Source organism: Pyrgilauda ruficollis, unplaced genomic scaffold (assembly GCF_017590135.1).
Source record: "Pyrgilauda ruficollis isolate IOZ18807 unplaced genomic scaffold, ASM1759013v1 scaffold255, whole genome shotgun sequence".
Classification (NCBI taxonomy): domain Eukaryota; kingdom Metazoa; phylum Chordata; class Aves; order Passeriformes; family Passeridae; genus Pyrgilauda; species Pyrgilauda ruficollis.
Genome location: NW_024523878.1, coordinates 125359 through 143436, shown reverse-complemented (window position 1 = coordinate 143436; position 18078 = coordinate 125359). Strand labels below are relative to the sequence as shown.

Genomic DNA, 18078 nt, shown 5'->3' with positions numbered 1-18078 from the left:
GCCCCTGGGAGATGTAGTCCCTCAAGGTGCCATCCCTCTGCTCTCCCCGCTCCTCCCGCAGCATCGAGTTCCGCTCGCGGGGCGGCCGAACCACCCCGCTCTGGCGGCTCCGCCGCTACGGTCATTCCCCGGCTCGCCCCGCATCCAATCGGTGCAAAAGGGCAGACTACAACTCCCACTTCCCCTCCGCGTCTGAGGCGCTCGAACTACAACTCCCGTCGTGCCCCGCGCCTCGCGGCGGTGTTGTCGGCGGCCCCAAGATGGCGGCGGTGGCGGCGGGCGCGGCGGCCCCTCAGCAGCCTCCGCCGCCTCAGCAGCCGCCGCAGCCGGCGGGAGGCGGGAGGCGCCGGAGGCGGCGGCGGCGCAGCCGGGCCTGCGCCGGGCTCGGGGTCGGGCGGCGGCGCGGCCGCGGGCGAGTCGTGGTACCTGGCGCTGCTGGGCCTGGCCGAGCATTTCCGCACGTCCAGCCCGCCCAAGGTGCGGCTGTGCGTGCACTGCCTGCAGGCCGTGCTGCCCCGCAAGCCCCCGGCCCGCATGGAGGCCCGCACGCACCTCCAGCTCGGCTCCGTCCTCTACCACCACACCCGCAACGGCGACCAGGCCCGCGGGCACCTGGAGAAGGCGGTGAGCGGGGCTGGGGGGGCAGCGGCGGTGCCGGTGCGTGGAGGAAGGGTTGGGAGTGGTGGGGACGGGGGTCTGGGCACTTAGCGAGGGTAAAGAGAAGCGGAAGGGGCGACCGAGGGGTGCTGGCAGCTGGAAAAGATGAGGAGCAGGGCAGGGGGGCGGTGGGAGGCTGCTGGCGTGGAGGGGGAGGGTGTCAGGGCGGCTCTGGGGGGTGTTGGTGCCAGCCTAACCCGCTGTGTTCTCTTGCAGTGGCTGATATCCCAGCAGGTATCCTTTTCCCGGGATCCAGGAAGGGCTCCAAGCTCCAAACGGCTCCAAGGAAACTCCCAAAAACACCTCAAGGGCCTGGGGGTGGGGGCACGGAATGGGTGTTTTAATCTGCTTCATCACAGCACCACGGAGTTTGGATTGGGAGGGGCCTTAAATCCCACCTCATCCCCATTTTCCTGAGGATTTTGGGTGCTTTGCTGCTGTTTCCCACCCAGATTTTGTGGTTCCCTTAACGCTGGTGCCAGATCCCCCAGTTTGAAGATGTGAAGTTTGAGGCAGCCAGTTTGCTGTCGGAGCTCTACTGCCAGGAGGTGAGAGAAACCCCCCAAAACCCCTCCGTGCCCCTCAGATTTGGGGTTGGAATGGGGAATTCCCAGGAAAAATCAGATTTCTGCCGTGAGAGGCTTTCTTCCTTCCTCACTGAGGAGGTTTTTGCTGGAATTGCAGCAAGAGTTTCCCACTGTAAGAAGATTTTGCTTGGTCAAGTAAATTTTTGGGTCCTTATTAAACAAATGTTTATTTTAGGGGAGGGAGGGAGGGAAATCCATGATTTCCTTCAGGATTTTGGAATCCTGGAGCGATTTGGGTTGGAAAGGACCTGAAGGATCATCCAATTCCTTGGGAAGGACTTTTTCTATCCCAGGTTGCTCCAAGCTGGGCAATTCCAGGGATGAGTGGGAATTCTGTCCCAGCCCCATCCCACCCTCCCAGGGAGGAATTCCATCCCAGAATCCCAAAACTGGGAAGCCATTCCCCGTGTCCTGTCCCTCTGTTCCTTGTTTGGAAAGCCCCAGTTGGATCATCCCACGTTTTCTGTTCATCTCTGTCGTTAGGAAATTGTGCTGATTTCCTCCAAAACCATTTCCTGGGATTTTGAATCCCAGTATCCTGGAATGGTTTGGATTGGAAAGACCTTAAATCCCATCCCATCTCACCCTGTACAGGGACAGGGGCACCTCCCAAAATCCCAGATTTCCCCAGCCAGATTTCTCCCATCCTCCCCAAATCCCAGATTTCTCCCATCTTCCCCAAATCCCAGATTTCTCCAATCCTCCCCAAATCCCAAATTTCTCCAGCCCCATCCAACCCCACCTTGGACTTTCCAAGGACGCAGCAACCCCAAATTTCTCCCATTTTATTTTTACTGCTTCCAACACTCTGATCCCTCCTCCCAGCCCTCCCTGGAGGGTTCAGCCTGATTATCCAGGGAATTCCAGGGCTGTGGGGCTCCAGGATCCTGGTTTTTGGTGACTGGGGGTGTGTGTGTTGCAGAATTCCGTGGACACGGCCAAGCCCCTGCTGCGCAAAGCCATCCAGATCTCCCAGCAGACTCCCTACTGGCACTGCAGGCTGCTCTTCCAGCTGGCTGTGAGTCCTTGCAGCAGCAATTCCTCGGGGAAAAAATCCTGCAAAAAATCCTGCATCCCCATTCAAAACAGCCTGCAAGCCTTGCATGATTATTCCCTAAAAAAACAGTTGTTAATGGGTGACTTTTATTCCTTTGTCCGCTAAAAAATTGTTAATGGGGAGGGAAAAGGCAAATCCAGGGTGGGAAGTGGTGTTGGATTGGGTCAAGGAATCAGCCAGGATCACTCTGTGGGAATTAGGGACCTGGAATTTAAAGGATGGAGGAAAAAAATTCCATTTTGTGGCTTGCAGGGAGAGCAAACCCTGCTGGGGTTGGAAGTGTTGATTGTTTTATGTTGAATGTGGGATGGGAGAAGGAGGAAAAGGCTCCAAAATATTTATAAATTAAAGATAGTAGTGAGAATAGGGACACATTAATGTGTGTTTGTGGAAAAAGAACCTTAATTCCCTAATGATTTAGGAATATTTAGTTTCCCAGGAATTGAGGAATATTTAGTTTTCCAGAGTTCATCCTGAGGGCTCCAGTGCTTTTCCTCTCCTTGGAGCTTCCAATTTTTCCCATTTTTTCCTGATTTCCCATTTCCTTGGAGCCTCTTCCTGAATCCCCACCTGGGTTTGGGAAAGGGATAAAATTTGGGAACACACCTTGGAGGCTCCTCTTGCTGGGAGAGCTCTTGCTCCAGTGTGACAATCCCTGGGTTTTTTGGAGCTGTTGGGATCTGATCAGCACTGGATATTCACCCTTTGCAGGATCTGCCTCCAATTTTTAACCAATTCCTCATTAATTAGGAATTTGAAGATAAAAAAATCCACTCGAGCTCAGACAAATCCTTGGGAACGCCACAGATTTCTTTGGAAAACGGCTCTAAAACCCCTTTAAGGAGCAGGAATTTGCAAATCCAGGGATAATGGGATTTTCTTGGGATTCATGGAGCAAATCCTGAGTTTTTGTGGTGTTTTTTGTTCCCATTTCAGCAACTCCACACGCTGGAGAAGGATTTGGTGTCAGCCTGTGACCTGCTGGGCGTGGGGGCGGAGTACGCGCGCGTGGTGGGCTCCGAGTACACCAGGTGACACTTCTGGGCTCCTGAGGGATCCCCGGCTTCCTGCCTCAATTCCCGGGGCTTCCCTGCCTGAATTCCCGGGGCTTCCCTGCCTCAATTCCCGGGGCTTCCCTGCCTCAATTCCCGGGGCTTCCCTGCCTCAATTCCCGGGGCTTCCCTGCCTCAATTCCCGGGGCTTCCCTGCCTCAATTCCCGGGGCTTCCCTGCCTGAATTCCCGGGGCTTCCCTGCCTGAATTCCCGGGGCTTCCCTGCCTGAGTTCCAGGGGATTCCCAGCCTGAATTCCCGGGGATTCCCTACCTGATTTCCGTGGGCTTCCCTGCCTGAATTCCCTGGGCTTCCCTGCCTGAATTCCCTGGGCTTCCCTGCCTGAATTCCCTGGGCTTCCCTGCCTAAATACCCGGGGCTTCCCTGCCTGAATCCCCGGGGATTCAGGCAGGGAAGCCCCGGGAATTGAGGCAGGGAAGCCCCGGGAATTGAGGCAGGGAAGCCCCGGGAATTGAGGCAGGGAAGCCCCGGGAATTGAGGCAGGGAAGCCCCGGGAATTGAGGCAGGGAAGCCCCGGGAATTGAGGCAGGGAAGCCCCGGGAATTGAGGCAGGGAAGCCCCGGGAATTGAGGCAGGGAAGCCCCGGGAATTGAGGCAGGGAAGCCCCGGGAATTGAGGCAGGGAAGCCCCGGGAATTGAGGCAGGGAAGCCCCGGGAATTGAGGCAGGGAAGCCCCGGGAATTGAGGCAGGGAAGCCCCGGGAATTGAGGCAGGGAAGCCCCGGGAATTGAGGCAGGGAAGCCCCGGGAATTGAGGCAGGGAATCCCCGGGGATTCCCTGCCTGAATTCCCTAGGATTTCCTCCCCCAAATCCCTGGGATTTCCTTTATCAGCTCCCTTAATTCTCTTTTTCCCCTGTTTTCAGCGGCAGAAAAAGGCAGATTTTTTTTGATGTTTTTTTCTTTGTGGATGCAGTAATTTCATGTGGAATTTAACTTCATTTTCTTTCATTCCAGAGCCCTCTTTCTGCTCAGCAAGGGGATGGTGAGTTGGAGCTCTCTTTAAAATAAATTATTTCCTGTTTAATTGTGAATTCCAGAGGATTTTTTTTTGGGGGGAGGAGGGATAAGCAGGATTCCTACGGATAAATCCAGCTTTTCCCTTTACATTTTTCTGGGAAAAATAAAAGGATTGTTGGAAATTTTCACTGGAGCTTTTGTAATGAGGGATGGAAAAGCTGGTGGGGCGAAGGGGCTGTGGGAATCAGCTGAATATTCCAATCCTGGAATTAGAGAATCCATGGAATTTGAGAATCCACGGAATTATTTGGCTTGGAAGAAGCAGGGACACCTTCCACTATCCCAGGCAGCTCCAACCTGGCTTTGGGCAATTCCAGGCTTGAGGCAGCCCCATTTTCCCTGGGAAATTGTCATTCCCTGAGGGTTCATCCTGGAAAAAGCTGGATTTTCCTTGGGAATTGCAGCTGCTGCTGATGGAGAGGAAGCTGCAGGAGGTTCACCCGCTGCTGACGCTGTGTGGGCAGATCGTGGAGAACTGGCAGGGCAACCCCATCCAGAAGGAATCCCTCAGGGTCTTCTTCCTGGTCCTGCAGGTCACACATTACCTGGATGCCGGCCAGGTACGTGCCACGTTCCAGCTGGGAATTTGGGACAGGGATATTCCCTAAAAAATCAGCCCTGAGGGGATTTTTGGGTTTTTTTTTTTTGTAATGGAAGTAAACTCCTGTTGGTTTTGTTCCCAAATTAAATGAAGAGTGAGGAAATCACTCAGTTTGGAGTTGTTGTCCACGATATTTTTATATCCGTGGTGGTCTCTGTTGCTTCCCTGGTGTGTTGGAGGGAATAACAGGAATTTTTGGGGGGATTTTGGGAATAGTTTGAGCATCCCTTGCTGCCGTTCACCCCCGTGAAAGCGCTGAGGGTCATCAATCCTAAACCAACCCTCAAAACATGGGAATTACCACTCTGCTGGGAAGTTTTCCCTCTCCCAGAGCATTCCAGCGGTGGGAGTGTGAGGAATTCCCACCGGGAATTGTGTCCTGGCAGGTGAAGAGCGTGAAGCCGTGCCTGAAGCAGCTGCAGCAGTGCATCCAAACCATCTCCACCCTGCACGACGACGAGATCCTGCCCAGCAACCCAGCCGACCTCTTCCACTGGCTGCCCAAGGAGCACATGTGTGTGCTGGTCTACCTGGTGAGAGCTCTTAATTAGCGCTAACTGCCGATTAATGAGGGTTAATGAGTGATTTGGAGCCAGCGGGGATGGGGTTTGTGGCTGCTTTGGGCCGGTTTTCCCTCAGTGATGCTGAGGGGGCTGCTCAGTGTGTGAGGAGATGGCAGGCTGGAAATGGGAATTAATTCATTAATTATTAAATGATTTATTAATTAGTACCTGACTCAAATGGAAATGAAGTTATTTGTAAAAATCAGAGCTGCTTTGGCTTAATTTTATGAACTGTTTGTTGCTTTTTTTTCCCCCTCAGTATTCATGGGGTGATGCTGAGGGAGCTGCTTGGTGTGTATGGGGATTCCAGCCTAGAAATGGGAACTAGTTAATAAATAATTAATTAACTGATTAATCAATACCCCAATCAAGTGAAAATGGAGGTATTTGTACAAATCAGAGCCGCTTTGGCTTAATTTTATCAACTGTTTGGTGCTTTTCTTCCCCCTCAGTGTCCAGGGGTGATGCTGAGGGAGCTGTTCAGTGTGTGAGGAGATTCCAGGCTGGAAATGGGAATTAATTCATTAATGACTTGTTAATTGATTAATTAATACCTGATTCAAATGAAAATGGAGTCATTTGTACCAAGCAGAACCGCTTTGGCTTGATTTTATCAGCATGAGGAGAGCTGGACTTGGAATTGCTGAAGGATTGTGTTCCATTTCTTGGAGATTATTCCAATCCTGGGTAAAAAAATCTGGGATTTGAGGAATTCTGTGAATTCCCAGCCCTTCCCTCTCTGCACAGACAAATTTTGGGAATCATGGAATGGTTGGGGCTGGGAAGGAGCTTTAAAATCCATTCCCACCCTCTCAGTCACACGTCCCACTATCCTGGGGTGCTCCAGGATGCTTTTCCAGGGATTTCTGCCGTGGGAATTGCATCCCAGGGGATTCCTGAGGGGGATAATCCTTGCTGTGCTTCCCTGCAGGTGACAGTGATGCATTCCATGCAGGCAGGCTACCTGGAGAAGGCTCAGAAGTACACGGACAAAGCCCTCATGCAGCTGGAGAAGCTCAAAAGTAAGGAAAAAGGGCTTGAATTCCAGGAAAATCCTGGAAAATCCCGTTATTTATTCCTCGTTTAAATCCATCCCACAGCCTCTTGAGCTGCTGAGTCAGCCTAAAAGTAAAACTAAGATTAAACCCCTGATTTTAAGGCCAGGTGGTGGCTTTGGAGTGCAAAAATCAACTTTTTGGGGTTTTTAAATTTTTTTTGGGGGGTGGGATTTGAAACATTCCCTAAATGCCTGATGGAATTGCCCCTGCTCCTTTCCCAGTGCTGGACTGCAGCCCCATCCTGTCCTCATTCCAAGTGATTTTGTTGGAACACATCATCATGTGCAGGCTGGTGACAGGACACAAAGCCACAGCCCTGCAGGAGGTAACGTGGGAATTCCAGCATTTCCTGGCTGGGAATGGCTCCCAAAAAATGGGAATGTTCTGCAGGAACAGCCTCTGAGACGTGGGAATTGCAGTTTTGGGCTCAGGTGGGAATTCCTGCTGGGTTATTCATGGATACAGCCAGCCTTGGCGGGGCTCAGGGCTTGGGAAATGTGGGATTGGCTTCTCTTAAATATTTATTTAAGGGCACTTTGGAATTGATTGTGGGATAATCAATAATTGGTCGGATTGACACCTTCCTGGTGGCAATTCCAGGCTGATTCCAGTGGTTTTTTTCCCATTCCATCCATTCCAGAGTGGCTCCTTCCTCTTCAGGTTCCTGCCTTGTCCAGGTGTTTCCCAGTTTTCCACATTCCTGCTTTTCCTCCTCTTTCCTGGTTGATTTGGGTTGTTCCAGAGGAAACTGGACTTTTTTTTTCCCTCCATTTTTCCAATCATTTTAAAATCCTGGGAATCCAATCCCTGCTGCCAGCTTTACTGGGAATGTGCTGGGAATGGGGAGGGATTCAGCCTTCTGCTTCAGTCTCCTGAAACCCATCCCAATCCCAGATTTTGGGAGGTTTTATCCCACTTTTCCTGGAAAACCTGGAGGGATCTGTGGCTGTGGATTCCGGGGGGTGGAGGAAACCATTCCAAACGGGCTGGAATGTGGGAGGGATGCCAGGAAATCCCTTCTCCTGTGCTGGCAGCACATCCCAACTCCCCTTTTATCCAGTGCTGGAGGTCCTGGAGCCGACCCAGGATCCACGAGGGGTGCAAGGAGCGGGATTTGGAGCATAAAACTGAGGGGGAAAAGTGTCAAAAACGGGCAATTGTGCTCTTCCCCAGATTTCCCAGGTCTGCCAGCTGTGCCAGCAGTCTCCCAGGCTCTTCTCCAACCACGCTGCCCAGCTGCACACGCTCCTGGTGAGTTTTTGGGGTGAAACCTGGCAATTCTGCATCCCACTGGAATTCCAGAGAGGAGACTCCCTGGGAATTACAGATCTCTGCCTGAAAACCCTTTGGAAACAGAATTCCAGGATGGAATTGGGTGGGCAGGGGCACTTCCCACCATCCCAAGTTGCTCCAGCAATTCCTGGAGAGAAAAATCTCATTTTTCTGTGGAGAAAATTCCTGGGATTTGGCTTTTCCTGGGTATTTTTGACATCCAGGCCTTGTCTGGCAGCAGTTCCTTCATGAAGGGAGGGGGAATTTGGGAGGAATCAGCTGGAAAAGGGCAAATCCAGGAATTTCAGCTGTGCCCACTGGAGATGGTTTTATGTGGGAATTGTGGAAAGGGAAGGGTTTTTGTAGGGATACTGGTTTTCCATTATTTTAATAAAGATTATTTAGCTAAATTAAGCTTTTTTTTCTCCTATGAATAATTTATTTTAAAGGACATTTTGTAGAAATTCCTTATTTTCCCCACACCTGAGACTCGTTGCTCCCTTTTTCCTGCTGTTATCCCAATATTTCCATGGATTTGGGAATGTTTTGGGCTGCATTCCCAAAAATATCCTTTCTTTTGCAGGGTCTGTACTGCATCTCTGTCAACTGCATGGATAATGCAGAAGCACAATTCACTACAGCACTGAGGGTGAGATTTTATTCCCAAATTTCCTCCTGGAAACTTAGGGATTGCAGTGTGAATTTGGAAGGGAAACCTTCCTTAATTCCATTATTTATTAACGATTTTCCTTGGATCGGGGTGGGGGGATTTTTAACATTAAAATACCAATGTGTGATTTTTTTTTTTAGCCAGGATTTTTTAATGGCAATGGCAACAAATTGTGAGGAAAAAGAGACTGAAATATTTGGGAATTTTCTCTTTTCCAGCTCACAACCCACCAGGAGCTGTGGGCATTTATTGTCACCAACCTGGCCAGCGTCTACATCCGGGAGGGGAATCGGCACCAGGAGGTGAGCTGGGCTCTCCAAATCCTGCTTTTCTGTGCACAAAATCCCTGGGATTTGCCTTTTTCTGGCTGTCTTTTCCATCAGGGCCTTGCTGGCAGCAGCTGCTCAGTCAGAGGGGTGGGAATTCCCAGTTTTCTGTGGACAAAATTCCTGCAATTTGCCTTTTTCTCTGTGTTTTTGCCATCAAGCCCTTGCTGGCTGCAGGTCCTTCATCAGGGAGTGGGAAATCCCAACTTTCTGAGGAAAAAATTCCTGAAATTCTGCTTTTCCAGGGCATTTTTTTCCATCAGGGCCTTGCTGGCAAAAGCTCCTTCAGCAGGGAGTGGGAAATCCCAGTTTTCTGTGGAGAAAATCCCTGGCATTTGCCTTTTTCTGGGTATTTTTGCCATTAAGGCCTTGCTGGCAGAATCTCATTCATGAGGGGAGTGGGAAATCCCAACTTTCTGTGGAGAAAATTCCTGAAATTCTGCTTTTCCAGGGCATTTTTTCTGTCAGGGCCTTGCTCGCAGCAGCTCCTTCATCAGGGAGTGGGAAATCCCAGTTTTCTGTGGAGAAAATCCCTGGGATTTGCCTTTTTCTGGATATTTTTTCCATCAGGGCCTTGCTGGCCACATCTCCGTCATGAGGGGAGTGGAAATTCCTGAGGAATCATCTGGAAAACTCCGAAAGTTCTGGATTATTCCCACAATTCTTCCCACTTTATCTCTCAAATCCTGCTTTTCTGTGGAGAAAATTCCTGGGATTTGCCTTTTTCTGGGTATTTTTTCCATCAGGGCCTTGCTGGCAGCAGCTCCTTCATCAGGGAGTGGAAAATCCCAGTTTTCTGAGGAAAAAATTCCTGAAATTCTGCTTTTCCAGGGTATTTTTTCCATCAGGGCTTTGCTGGCAGCAGCTCCTTCATGAGGGGAGTGGGAATTTTGGAGGAATCATCTGGAAAACTCCAAAAAGAATGTTCTGGAGCAGGATTTTCTGGATTATTCCCACCATTCTTCCCACCCTTACTCTCAAATCCTGCTTTTCTGTGGAGAAAATTCCTGGGATTTGCCTTTTTCTGGGTATTTTTGCCATCAGGGCCTTGCTGGCAGCAGCTCCTTCATGGGGGAAGCAAAAAATATCCGTAAAGTTTGTGAATTCTTTAGTTAAATTCTGGTTTTCATTAATTAAATCCGGTATCAAATTCATTACCAGAGCCACCAGCTCCAAGTTTTCTGTGGGAATACAATTATCCAGGAGATGCTGTGGAATAGGAGGAGATTTGGGATAAAACTTGGATTTTTGGGATCAAAACAAGCCTAAAATTCCCAATATTGGGATAAACTTGGGCTGCTTTGGGTGGAATTTCACTGTTTTGGTGTTGATTTTCCCTTGAAAAATTGATTTTTCCTTTTTCTCTCCCACTTTCCAGCTCTACAGTTTATTGGAAAGGATAAATCCCGACCACAACTTCCCTGTGAGGTGAGAATTCCCACAAATCCCAACATTCCGGGCTGGGAATGACAGATTTCCAGCAGCATTTTCAACAAATCAGGGGGAAAAAATCCAACTTAACTCCAAAGGGAAACACGGGATGGGGCTCAAATGGAATATTTTGCTTGGAAGTTGGATTTTGGGGTGGAATTCCTGGGAATTTGGGTGGGATCCTGAGGTATCCATGTTTTTTTTTTTTTTTTTCCATAGTTCCCACTGTCTGCGGGCTGCAGCGTTCTACATCCGAGGGCTCTTCTCCTTTTTCCAGGGAAGATACAACGAGGCCAAGTGAGTCCAAGCCCTGGGAAAAGCAGGAAAAATGTGGGGAAAATCTGTGGGAAAAGCCACCCTGGCTTTTTTTGGGATGGGAGTGGGAATGCCAAGGCTTTGTGTCCATCCCATTCCCATGGATTTCTCCTGGATTGGCCGGGGATGAAGAGCGGGGATGTGGTGGGGGTTGGGTTCTTTCCTTGGGAATCCTTGGGAATCATTCCCTGCAATCCCTGGGAATCTTGGGATTGTTCTTCCCTGGAATCCCTTGGAATTTTGGGACTGTTATTCCCTGGAATCCTTGGGAACGTTGGGAATGTTATTCCCTGAAATCCTTGGGAATTTTGGGACTGTTATTCCCTGGAATCCTTGGGAATTTGGGAATGTTATTCCCTGGAATCCTTCTGAATTTTGGGACTGTTATTCCTTGGAATCCTTGGGAACGTTGGGAATGTTATTCCCTGGAATCCTTGGGAATGTTGGGACTGTTATTCCCTGGAATCCTTGTGAATTTTGGGACTGTTATTTCCTGGAATCCCTGGGAATCTTGGGAATGTTATTCCCTGGAATCCTTGGGAATGTTGGGACTGTTATTCCCTGGAATCCCTGGGAATCTCGTGCCTCTCATTCCTTTCCATCCCAAGGATCTGCACCTTCCAAGGGCCCAATCCAAGAGAAAACTCGGGAATTCCCTTTCTGGGAGCTCCTTTCTCCCAGCTGCCGCCCTTCAGGAGTCACCCCAGGCTGCTCGGGGGGGCTCCAATCCCATTTTTCCCGTTTTTCCAGGCGTTTTTTGCGGGAGACGCTGAAGATGTCGAACGCCGAGGACCTGAACCGCCTGACGGCGTGCTCGCTGGTGCTGCTGGGCCACATCTTCTACGTGCTGGGCAACCACAGGGTGACTCCCAGAGCCCCCCATCCCTGGAATCCTGCCATGGGCATTCCCAAAAAAATCCCCCGAAAAAATCCCGAAGGAAATCGGGATACGGGCGGGAATAATGGGATTTTTGAAGGGTTTTTTTAGTGCTGTCGCATCAAAAGTTGGGGTTTTTTATCCCCCTGGATCACCCAAATCCCTCCCAATCCCTGGAGTCCTGGAATTGGCATTCCCAGAACAAATCCCAAAAAAGTCCCTGAGAAAATCCCAAATTAAATCAGGGAATCCTTGGGAATCCATTGCCCTACAATCCCAAAGAGTCTTTAGGAATCTTGGGATTGTATTCCCTGCAATCCCAGGGAATCCCTGGTACTCTTGGAATTTTATTCCCTGCAATCCCAGGGAATTCTTGAGAATTTTGGGATTTTATTCCCTGCAATCCCAGGGAATTCTTGAGAATTTTGGGATTGTATTCTCTGCAATCCCAGGGAATTCTTGGGACTGTTACTCCCTTCCATCCCAAGAAATCTTGGGATTTTATTCCTTTCAATCCCAGCAAATCCTTGGGATCTGATTCCTTTTCATCCCAGGGAATCCCTGGGAATTTTGGGATTTTATTCCCTTCCACACCACTGATTCCTTGGGAATTTTGGGATTTTATTCCCTTCAATCCCAAGAAACCCTTGGGAATCTTGAGCATTTTCCTGCCTTCCATCCCATCGAGCAGAGCGACAAAAATCCAATTTCCCACCGGGAATTTTCCATCTTTTCCACTCAACCCGTGCTGGAAAGGGCAAGAAAAAAATTCCCAAAAATCCCAATTTTCCCTTTTCTCTTCCTGATTTTCCTAGGAAAGCAACAACATGGTGGTGCCAGCCATGCAGCTGGCCAGCAAGATCCCAGACATGTCCGTGCAGCTCTGGTCCTCCGCCCTGCTCCGGGGTAAATCCGGGATCTGGGAAAATGGGAAACGGCCTGGGGAGGGTGGGAACGTGGGGAAAATGTGGGGATTATCCCAGGGATGGGAATGTGCAGCTCCAGGGGTGATCCAGGATCTGGGATTATCCTGGAAAACTGGGAAATGGCCTCGGGGAGGGTGGGAATGATGGGGGATTATCCCAGAGGTGGGAATGTGCAGCTCCAGGGATCAGGGATTGTCCTGGAAAACGGCCTCAGGGAGGGTGGGAATGTGGGGAAAATGTGGGGATTATCCCAAGGGTCTGGGGAAATGGGAATGTGCAGCTCCAGGGGTGATTTGGGATCTGGGATCAGCCCAGAAAACTGGGAAAGAGCCTTTGGGAGAGTGGGAATTACAGGGGAAAATGTGGAGCTGATCCAAAGGCTGGGAATGTGCAGCTCCAGGGATAACTCAGGATCAGGGATTATCCTGGAAAAATGGGAAACAGCCTTTAGGAGAGTGGGAATGTCAGGGAAAATGTGGAGATTATCCTGAGGGAGTGGGGGACTGGGAGAGCTGGGAATGTGCAGCTCCAGGGGCAGTTTGGGATCCTTGGGAATCCATTTCCCTACAATCCCAAGGAATCTTCAGGAATCTTGGGATTTCGTTCTTTTACATCCCAGGGAATCCCTGGGAATTTTGGGATTTTATTCCCTGCAATCCTGAGGAATCCCTGGGAATTTTGGTGCAGACCCCAAACCCAGGGAGGTTTTTTTTGGAATGAGGGAGCTCAGAGGTGGGAATGGGCTGAATCCCAGGATTTTTCCAGCCTCACCACAGCAGGCTGGAAAGCCAAAAAAATCCCAACCCAGGCAATTCCTGGGATTTGGATGCTGCCAGTAGCTGGGAATCAGGGAAAAGTTTGGGATCTCCGTGGAGCTTTTGGGGCAGATTTTGCCTCAAATCGAGGCGATTTTGGGATCTTATTCCCTGCAATCCCAGGGAATCCTCGGGATTTCGGTGCAGACCCCAAACCCAGGGAGGTTTTTTGGGATGAGGGGGGCTCAGAGGTGGGAATGGGCTGAATCCCAGGATTCCTGTGCCTTTTCCAGACCTGAACAAGGCCTGTGGCAATGCCATGGATGCCCACGAGGCCGCCCAGATGCACCAGAACTTCTCCCAGCAGCTGCTCCAGGACCACATCGAGGCCTGCAGCCTCCCCGAGCACAACCTGATCACGGTCAGAGCCCGGGAATTCCCGCAATTCCCAAAATTCCCACCTTGCCCATGGCAAAAAGCACCCTGGAGGTCATTTTTGTGGGTTTTTTAATGGATTTGTTTTAGTGTTGTCGCATCCAAAGTTGGGATTTTCCTCCTTCTGGATCATCAAAATCCCTCCCCAATCCCTGGGATCCTGCACTGGGCATTCCCAGAAGGAAATCCCCCAAAAAAATCCCAAAGAAAATCAGGATGTGGGTGGGAATAATGGGATTTTTAAGGGTTTTTTTAGTGTTGTCACATCCAGAATTGGGATTTTCCTCCCTCTGGATCATCCAAATCCCTCCCAGTAGGATTTTGGCTTTGAAATCCCCAAAAAAAAAAACCCTGGAAAACCAAATCCTAGCAGGGTTCCCTGGTGGAATGTGGGATTCCCTGGGAATTCCATAATCCTGAGGCAATTTTCCCCATTTTTCCTGAGATTTTGGCTTTGAAATCCCCAAAAAAACGCCTGGAAAACCAAATCCCAGCGGGATGTGGGGTTGGAATTTGGGATCCCTGGGGCAGGGAGGGTTTTCCTGGGAATTCTGTGATGCTGAGGGAATTTTCTGGGAATTTTTCCTGGGATTCTGATCCCATTTTTCCCTTGCAGTGGACGGATGGACCCCCCCCAGTCCAGTTCCAGGCCCAGAACGGCCCCACCACCAGCCTGGCCAGTCTGCTGTGAACTCCAGGAAAATTCCAGGAAAACTCCAGGAAAACTCCAGGAAAACTCCAGGAAAACTCCAGGATATCCACCAACAACATCCCGGGATGGGAAGAAAAAAAAAAAAAAGCATCAAAAACTTGGGAAAAGAAACAAAAAAAATTCCATGGAAAAGCTTCAGAATTCCCTCTGGTAGTGAAAAAAACCCAGGAATTTTCCAGGGATTCCCAGAGCCTCCGGAGCTGCTTTTCCAGGTGGGAATATCCAGGTGAATCCCAAGGTTGGATCCTGGAGGGAATTGCCAGGAAAAGCTGGGAATCCTCGGGGATAAGGGGATGAGGAAATCATGGATTGGATTCCCAGCTGGAATTCCCCGAGTGGAAATTCCCATTTTTTTGGGAAGGAGGAATTCCAGGATTTCCTGGGACGTCCCTCCCTGCAGCCACAGCTCTCCCCATGCTTTTGGGATTGGGAAAAATCCGGAGTTTTCCTGCTGATCCCAAATTTTTCCAAGCTGAAGGCACCACCTGTGCCTTAAGAATTCCCAAATCCTGGGAATAAATCCCAATCCTGAGGTTTGGGATGGAATTCCAGCCTTGCCCTTGGCACAAAATTCCTTTTTCCAGGTTAAATTCCCTGGTTTTAGCCCAGTTTTTTTTTTTTTTTTTGGATTTCCCAGAAATCTGGGAATGCTGCATCCCAGAAAAAAGCTGGAAGTTTTTCCAGGATCCCAGCAGTGCCTGGGGTGAAACTGAGTTGTTTTTCCCAGTTGGAATTTCTCCAGATTTCTGGGAAAGGGGGTGGGAAAAAACCTCAGGAATTCTTGGAGAGAGGAAAACCAAAGCCCTGGAACTGCCAGAGATTTTTGGGAATTTTTCATCCCACCTGGATAGGAAAGAACCTTAAAATTCCCTTAAAATTCCCTCATTCCCATCATCTTTCCTTCCCAAATCCCATCTTTTTCCAGAGCAAGGAATTTTATCCACCTAAATTCCTCAATTTTTTCCTCTGGAATTCAGGGATGAGGTGTTTTTTTTGTTTTGTTTTTTTTTTGTCCCATTCCCAAAAATTTTCATTTTCCAGTTTTTTTTTTTGTTTGTTTGTTTTTTTCCTATGGAAATCCTGGTCCTAAATCTGCAAAGGACCTGGAAATCCCTGCAAGTTTTGGGGATTGGGATTTTTTTATTCTGGATTTTTTTTTTTTTTTTTTTTTGGGATTAAGGAAAACCCTCAGTGCCATTTGATCTCAAAAAAACAGGGAAAAAAATCCCCCAAAATTCCCAAATCCAGGGATTTTCCAGCTTGGATCTAGGGCTGGAATTCCCATGGGAAACTCCTGGGGTTTTTTTGGGATATTTGGGATCCCACAGAGACAGAACCATCCCAGGAATTTTGGGATTTGGGGATTTTCATCAGGAACTGGGGGAGTTTCCCCAGATTTTGAATTTTTTGGGAAGCACATTCCCAGTTTTTATTTCCTCTGAGGTGCAACAATTCCTTGGAATCTTTTTCCTTGGAATTTTCCTGGCTTGGGAAAGGCTGAAATTCCCAAATCCCAGCCAGGAAATCCAAATTTTCCTTTCTAACTCTGGAATATTCCAGAACATTCTGCAATTTCAGGCCCAACTCAGATCCAGCTTGGAATTTTGGGCTCAAATTCCCAACTTTTGGGCTGGAAAAGCCTCGGGATGATCCCAATCCCAGGGCAGGGACACTTCCACTATTCCAGGCTGCTCCCACCTGCATTTGAGCACTTCCAGGGCGGCCAAATCCCAAAAACTTTGGGGAAAAAAAACCCGGAAAAAAATGGGGAAAAAAATTGGGAAAAATCCCAATTCTGGAGAGCTGTGGTTGGGGCTGAGCTTTGGGAATTCCCCAGGTGGGAAAAGATCCTTTCCCACCCCCCGGAGACGCCGAGGAAGGAGCAGAATTCCCAAAAAATTCCCCAAAATTCCCAATTTTCCGCCTTCGATCTCCTGTAAAAATCCATCAAAAATCGGTGAAACAGCCGGAAAATCCCTTGGGAATTCTGGTGGGGGTTGGGGTGGGAGCTCTGAGCTGATCCAGCTCCCGGAATTCCCAAATTCCCGGCGGAAATTCCAATGTACAGAGCTTTTTACCATTGTATATTAAATTATTTAATAGCTTTTCGTGGCAGTTTTTCCTTTTTTTTTTTATTTCATGGGAAGGAGGAGCTGAAATTCCTCGGAATTTTGGAGGAAAAATCCAGGATTTTCTCTGGGTTGATTTCATTGGAGTTTTTTCCTCCTAAAATCATGGAATTCTCTGGAGAAATGAGCACAAAATTCTTAAAAATAGAATTAATTTAGGGAATTGGAGAGTTTTTTTAGGATTTTTCATGGAAAAAGCAGGATTTCTCCCTAAAATCTCATGCCTGGTGTGGATAGTATAAAATAATGGGATTTCTGTTCAAAGCCTGCAGCTGTTTTCCCTCTGGATCCCATTCCTGAGAATCCCCCAAAACTCTGAAAAATCCCCCCCAGTTTCCCCAAAAATTAAAAAAAAATCCCCCCAAAAAAATCCATTAAAAATCCTCCAAAGATCCCCCCAAAATCCTCTGTCAATTCCCCAAAACCCCTCAAAATTCCCCAATATTCCCCAAAAAATTCCCAAAAAATCCTCCCAAAATTCCAAACAAGTCCCTCAAGAATTCCCAAAAAAAAAAAAAAAAAAAAAAAAAGCCCCCAAAATTCTCCCAAAAAATCCTTAAAAAATCCCCCCAAAAATCATCAAAAATCCCCCAAATATTCCCCAAAAGTCTCAAACCCCACCGGGAACGATCCCAGATCCCACCGGGAATGGTCCCAGATCCCACCGGGAATGGTCCCGGGGTTAAATCCCACCGGGAACGGTCCCAGATCCCACCGGGCCGGATCCCGGCTCCCACCGCGATCGATCCCGGCGGGGCAGCCGGACCGGACCGGGCAGCCCTGACCCAGTTCAGCCCCTGAGTCCCGGAGCGCGGCCCGGCCCCGGGCCCTGCCCCTGCTGCCGGTCCCGGCCGCTGCTCCCGGGGCCGATCCCCGGCCCCGCCCGGCCGGGCCGCAAGCCCGCCCGCAGAACCGGCTCCGCCGGCCCCGGTGCCTCCCCCGCTTCCTGCCGCCGGCCCCCCCTATCAGCGGCCCCAGCGCGGCCTGCGCGGGCGGATAAGGGCGGCGGGGCCCGCCCCTCCCCGCGCCGCCATCACCTCAGCCGGCCCCGGGAGGAGCCAGCGCGGCCCGGCCCCGGGGGAACCGGCCCCGCCGCACCGCCCCCTCCCCGCGGGCTGCGCTCTCATTGGTTCCTCTTGGGCGCACCCTGGCTCCTATTGGATAGCTCAGCTATCAATCAAATGTAGACCACGCCTCTTTCCTCCCTCACAGCAGGGGCGAGGCGCGCACCACGGGGTCGCGCTGCTGATTGGTTAATATGCCCGTCAATCAAACACAAACCGCGTCTTTTTCATCCCGGCTTACTACGGGGGCGGGCCTACTGCTGACTCTTCGAGCCGATTGGCTGCAGGGCAGGCAACCCACCTTTCTATTGACCGGCGCCGCTGTCAATCATTAGTTTAAAGATTAAAAAAAACCCACCCAACGCAGCGCCCCAGGCCTGGGCAGGGGGCGTGGCCGGGCACCGGGGTGTCCCAAATCTGAGCGGGGATGTGCGGGGAGAGATGAGGGGTGCAGAGAATGCTGAAGGGTTTGGGGGAAAAGTGAGGGGTGCAGGGAATTCTGAGTGGTACAGGAAAAGTTGAAGGGTTTGGGGAAAAGTTGAAGGGTTGAAGG

The 18078-nt window shown here is 50.0% G+C and overlaps 1 protein-coding gene across 1 annotated transcript; it reads left to right on the top strand.

Moving 5' to 3' along the window:
* The first annotated feature begins 334 nt into the window (after window positions 1-334).
* On the top strand, window positions 335-16437 carry MAU2 (MAU2 sister chromatid cohesion factor). Its single transcript, XM_041471071.1, has 19 exons — window positions 335-624; window positions 874-891; window positions 1140-1205; window positions 2167-2262; window positions 3238-3332; window positions 4329-4356; window positions 4796-4951; window positions 5379-5525; window positions 6487-6577; window positions 6835-6938; window positions 7787-7864; window positions 8469-8534; window positions 8774-8857; window positions 10260-10309; window positions 10532-10609; window positions 11378-11489; window positions 12320-12410; window positions 13479-13606; window positions 14237-16437. Exons 1-19 carry the CDS (start codon window positions 535-537, stop codon window positions 14309-14311), a joined length of 1653 nt encoding a protein of 550 aa, XP_041327005.1. The 5' UTR covers window positions 335-534; the 3' UTR covers window positions 14312-16437.
* Window positions 16438-18078: the final 1641 nt, after the last annotated feature.

Excerpts from the sequence above, each read along its gene's own strand:
- MAU2 (XM_041471071.1), top strand. The coding sequence starts at position 535 with ATGGAGGCCCGCACGCACCTCCAGCTCGGCTCCGTCCTCTACCACCAC. Across the intron at positions 4,952-5,378 it reads ATTACCTGGATGCCGGCCAG|GTGAAGAGCGTGAAGCCGTG; the intron begins GTACGTGCCACG and ends GTGTCCTGGCAG. Across the intron at positions 13,607-14,236 it reads CCGAGCACAACCTGATCACG|TGGACGGATGGACCCCCCCC; the intron begins GTCAGAGCCCGG and ends TTTCCCTTGCAG.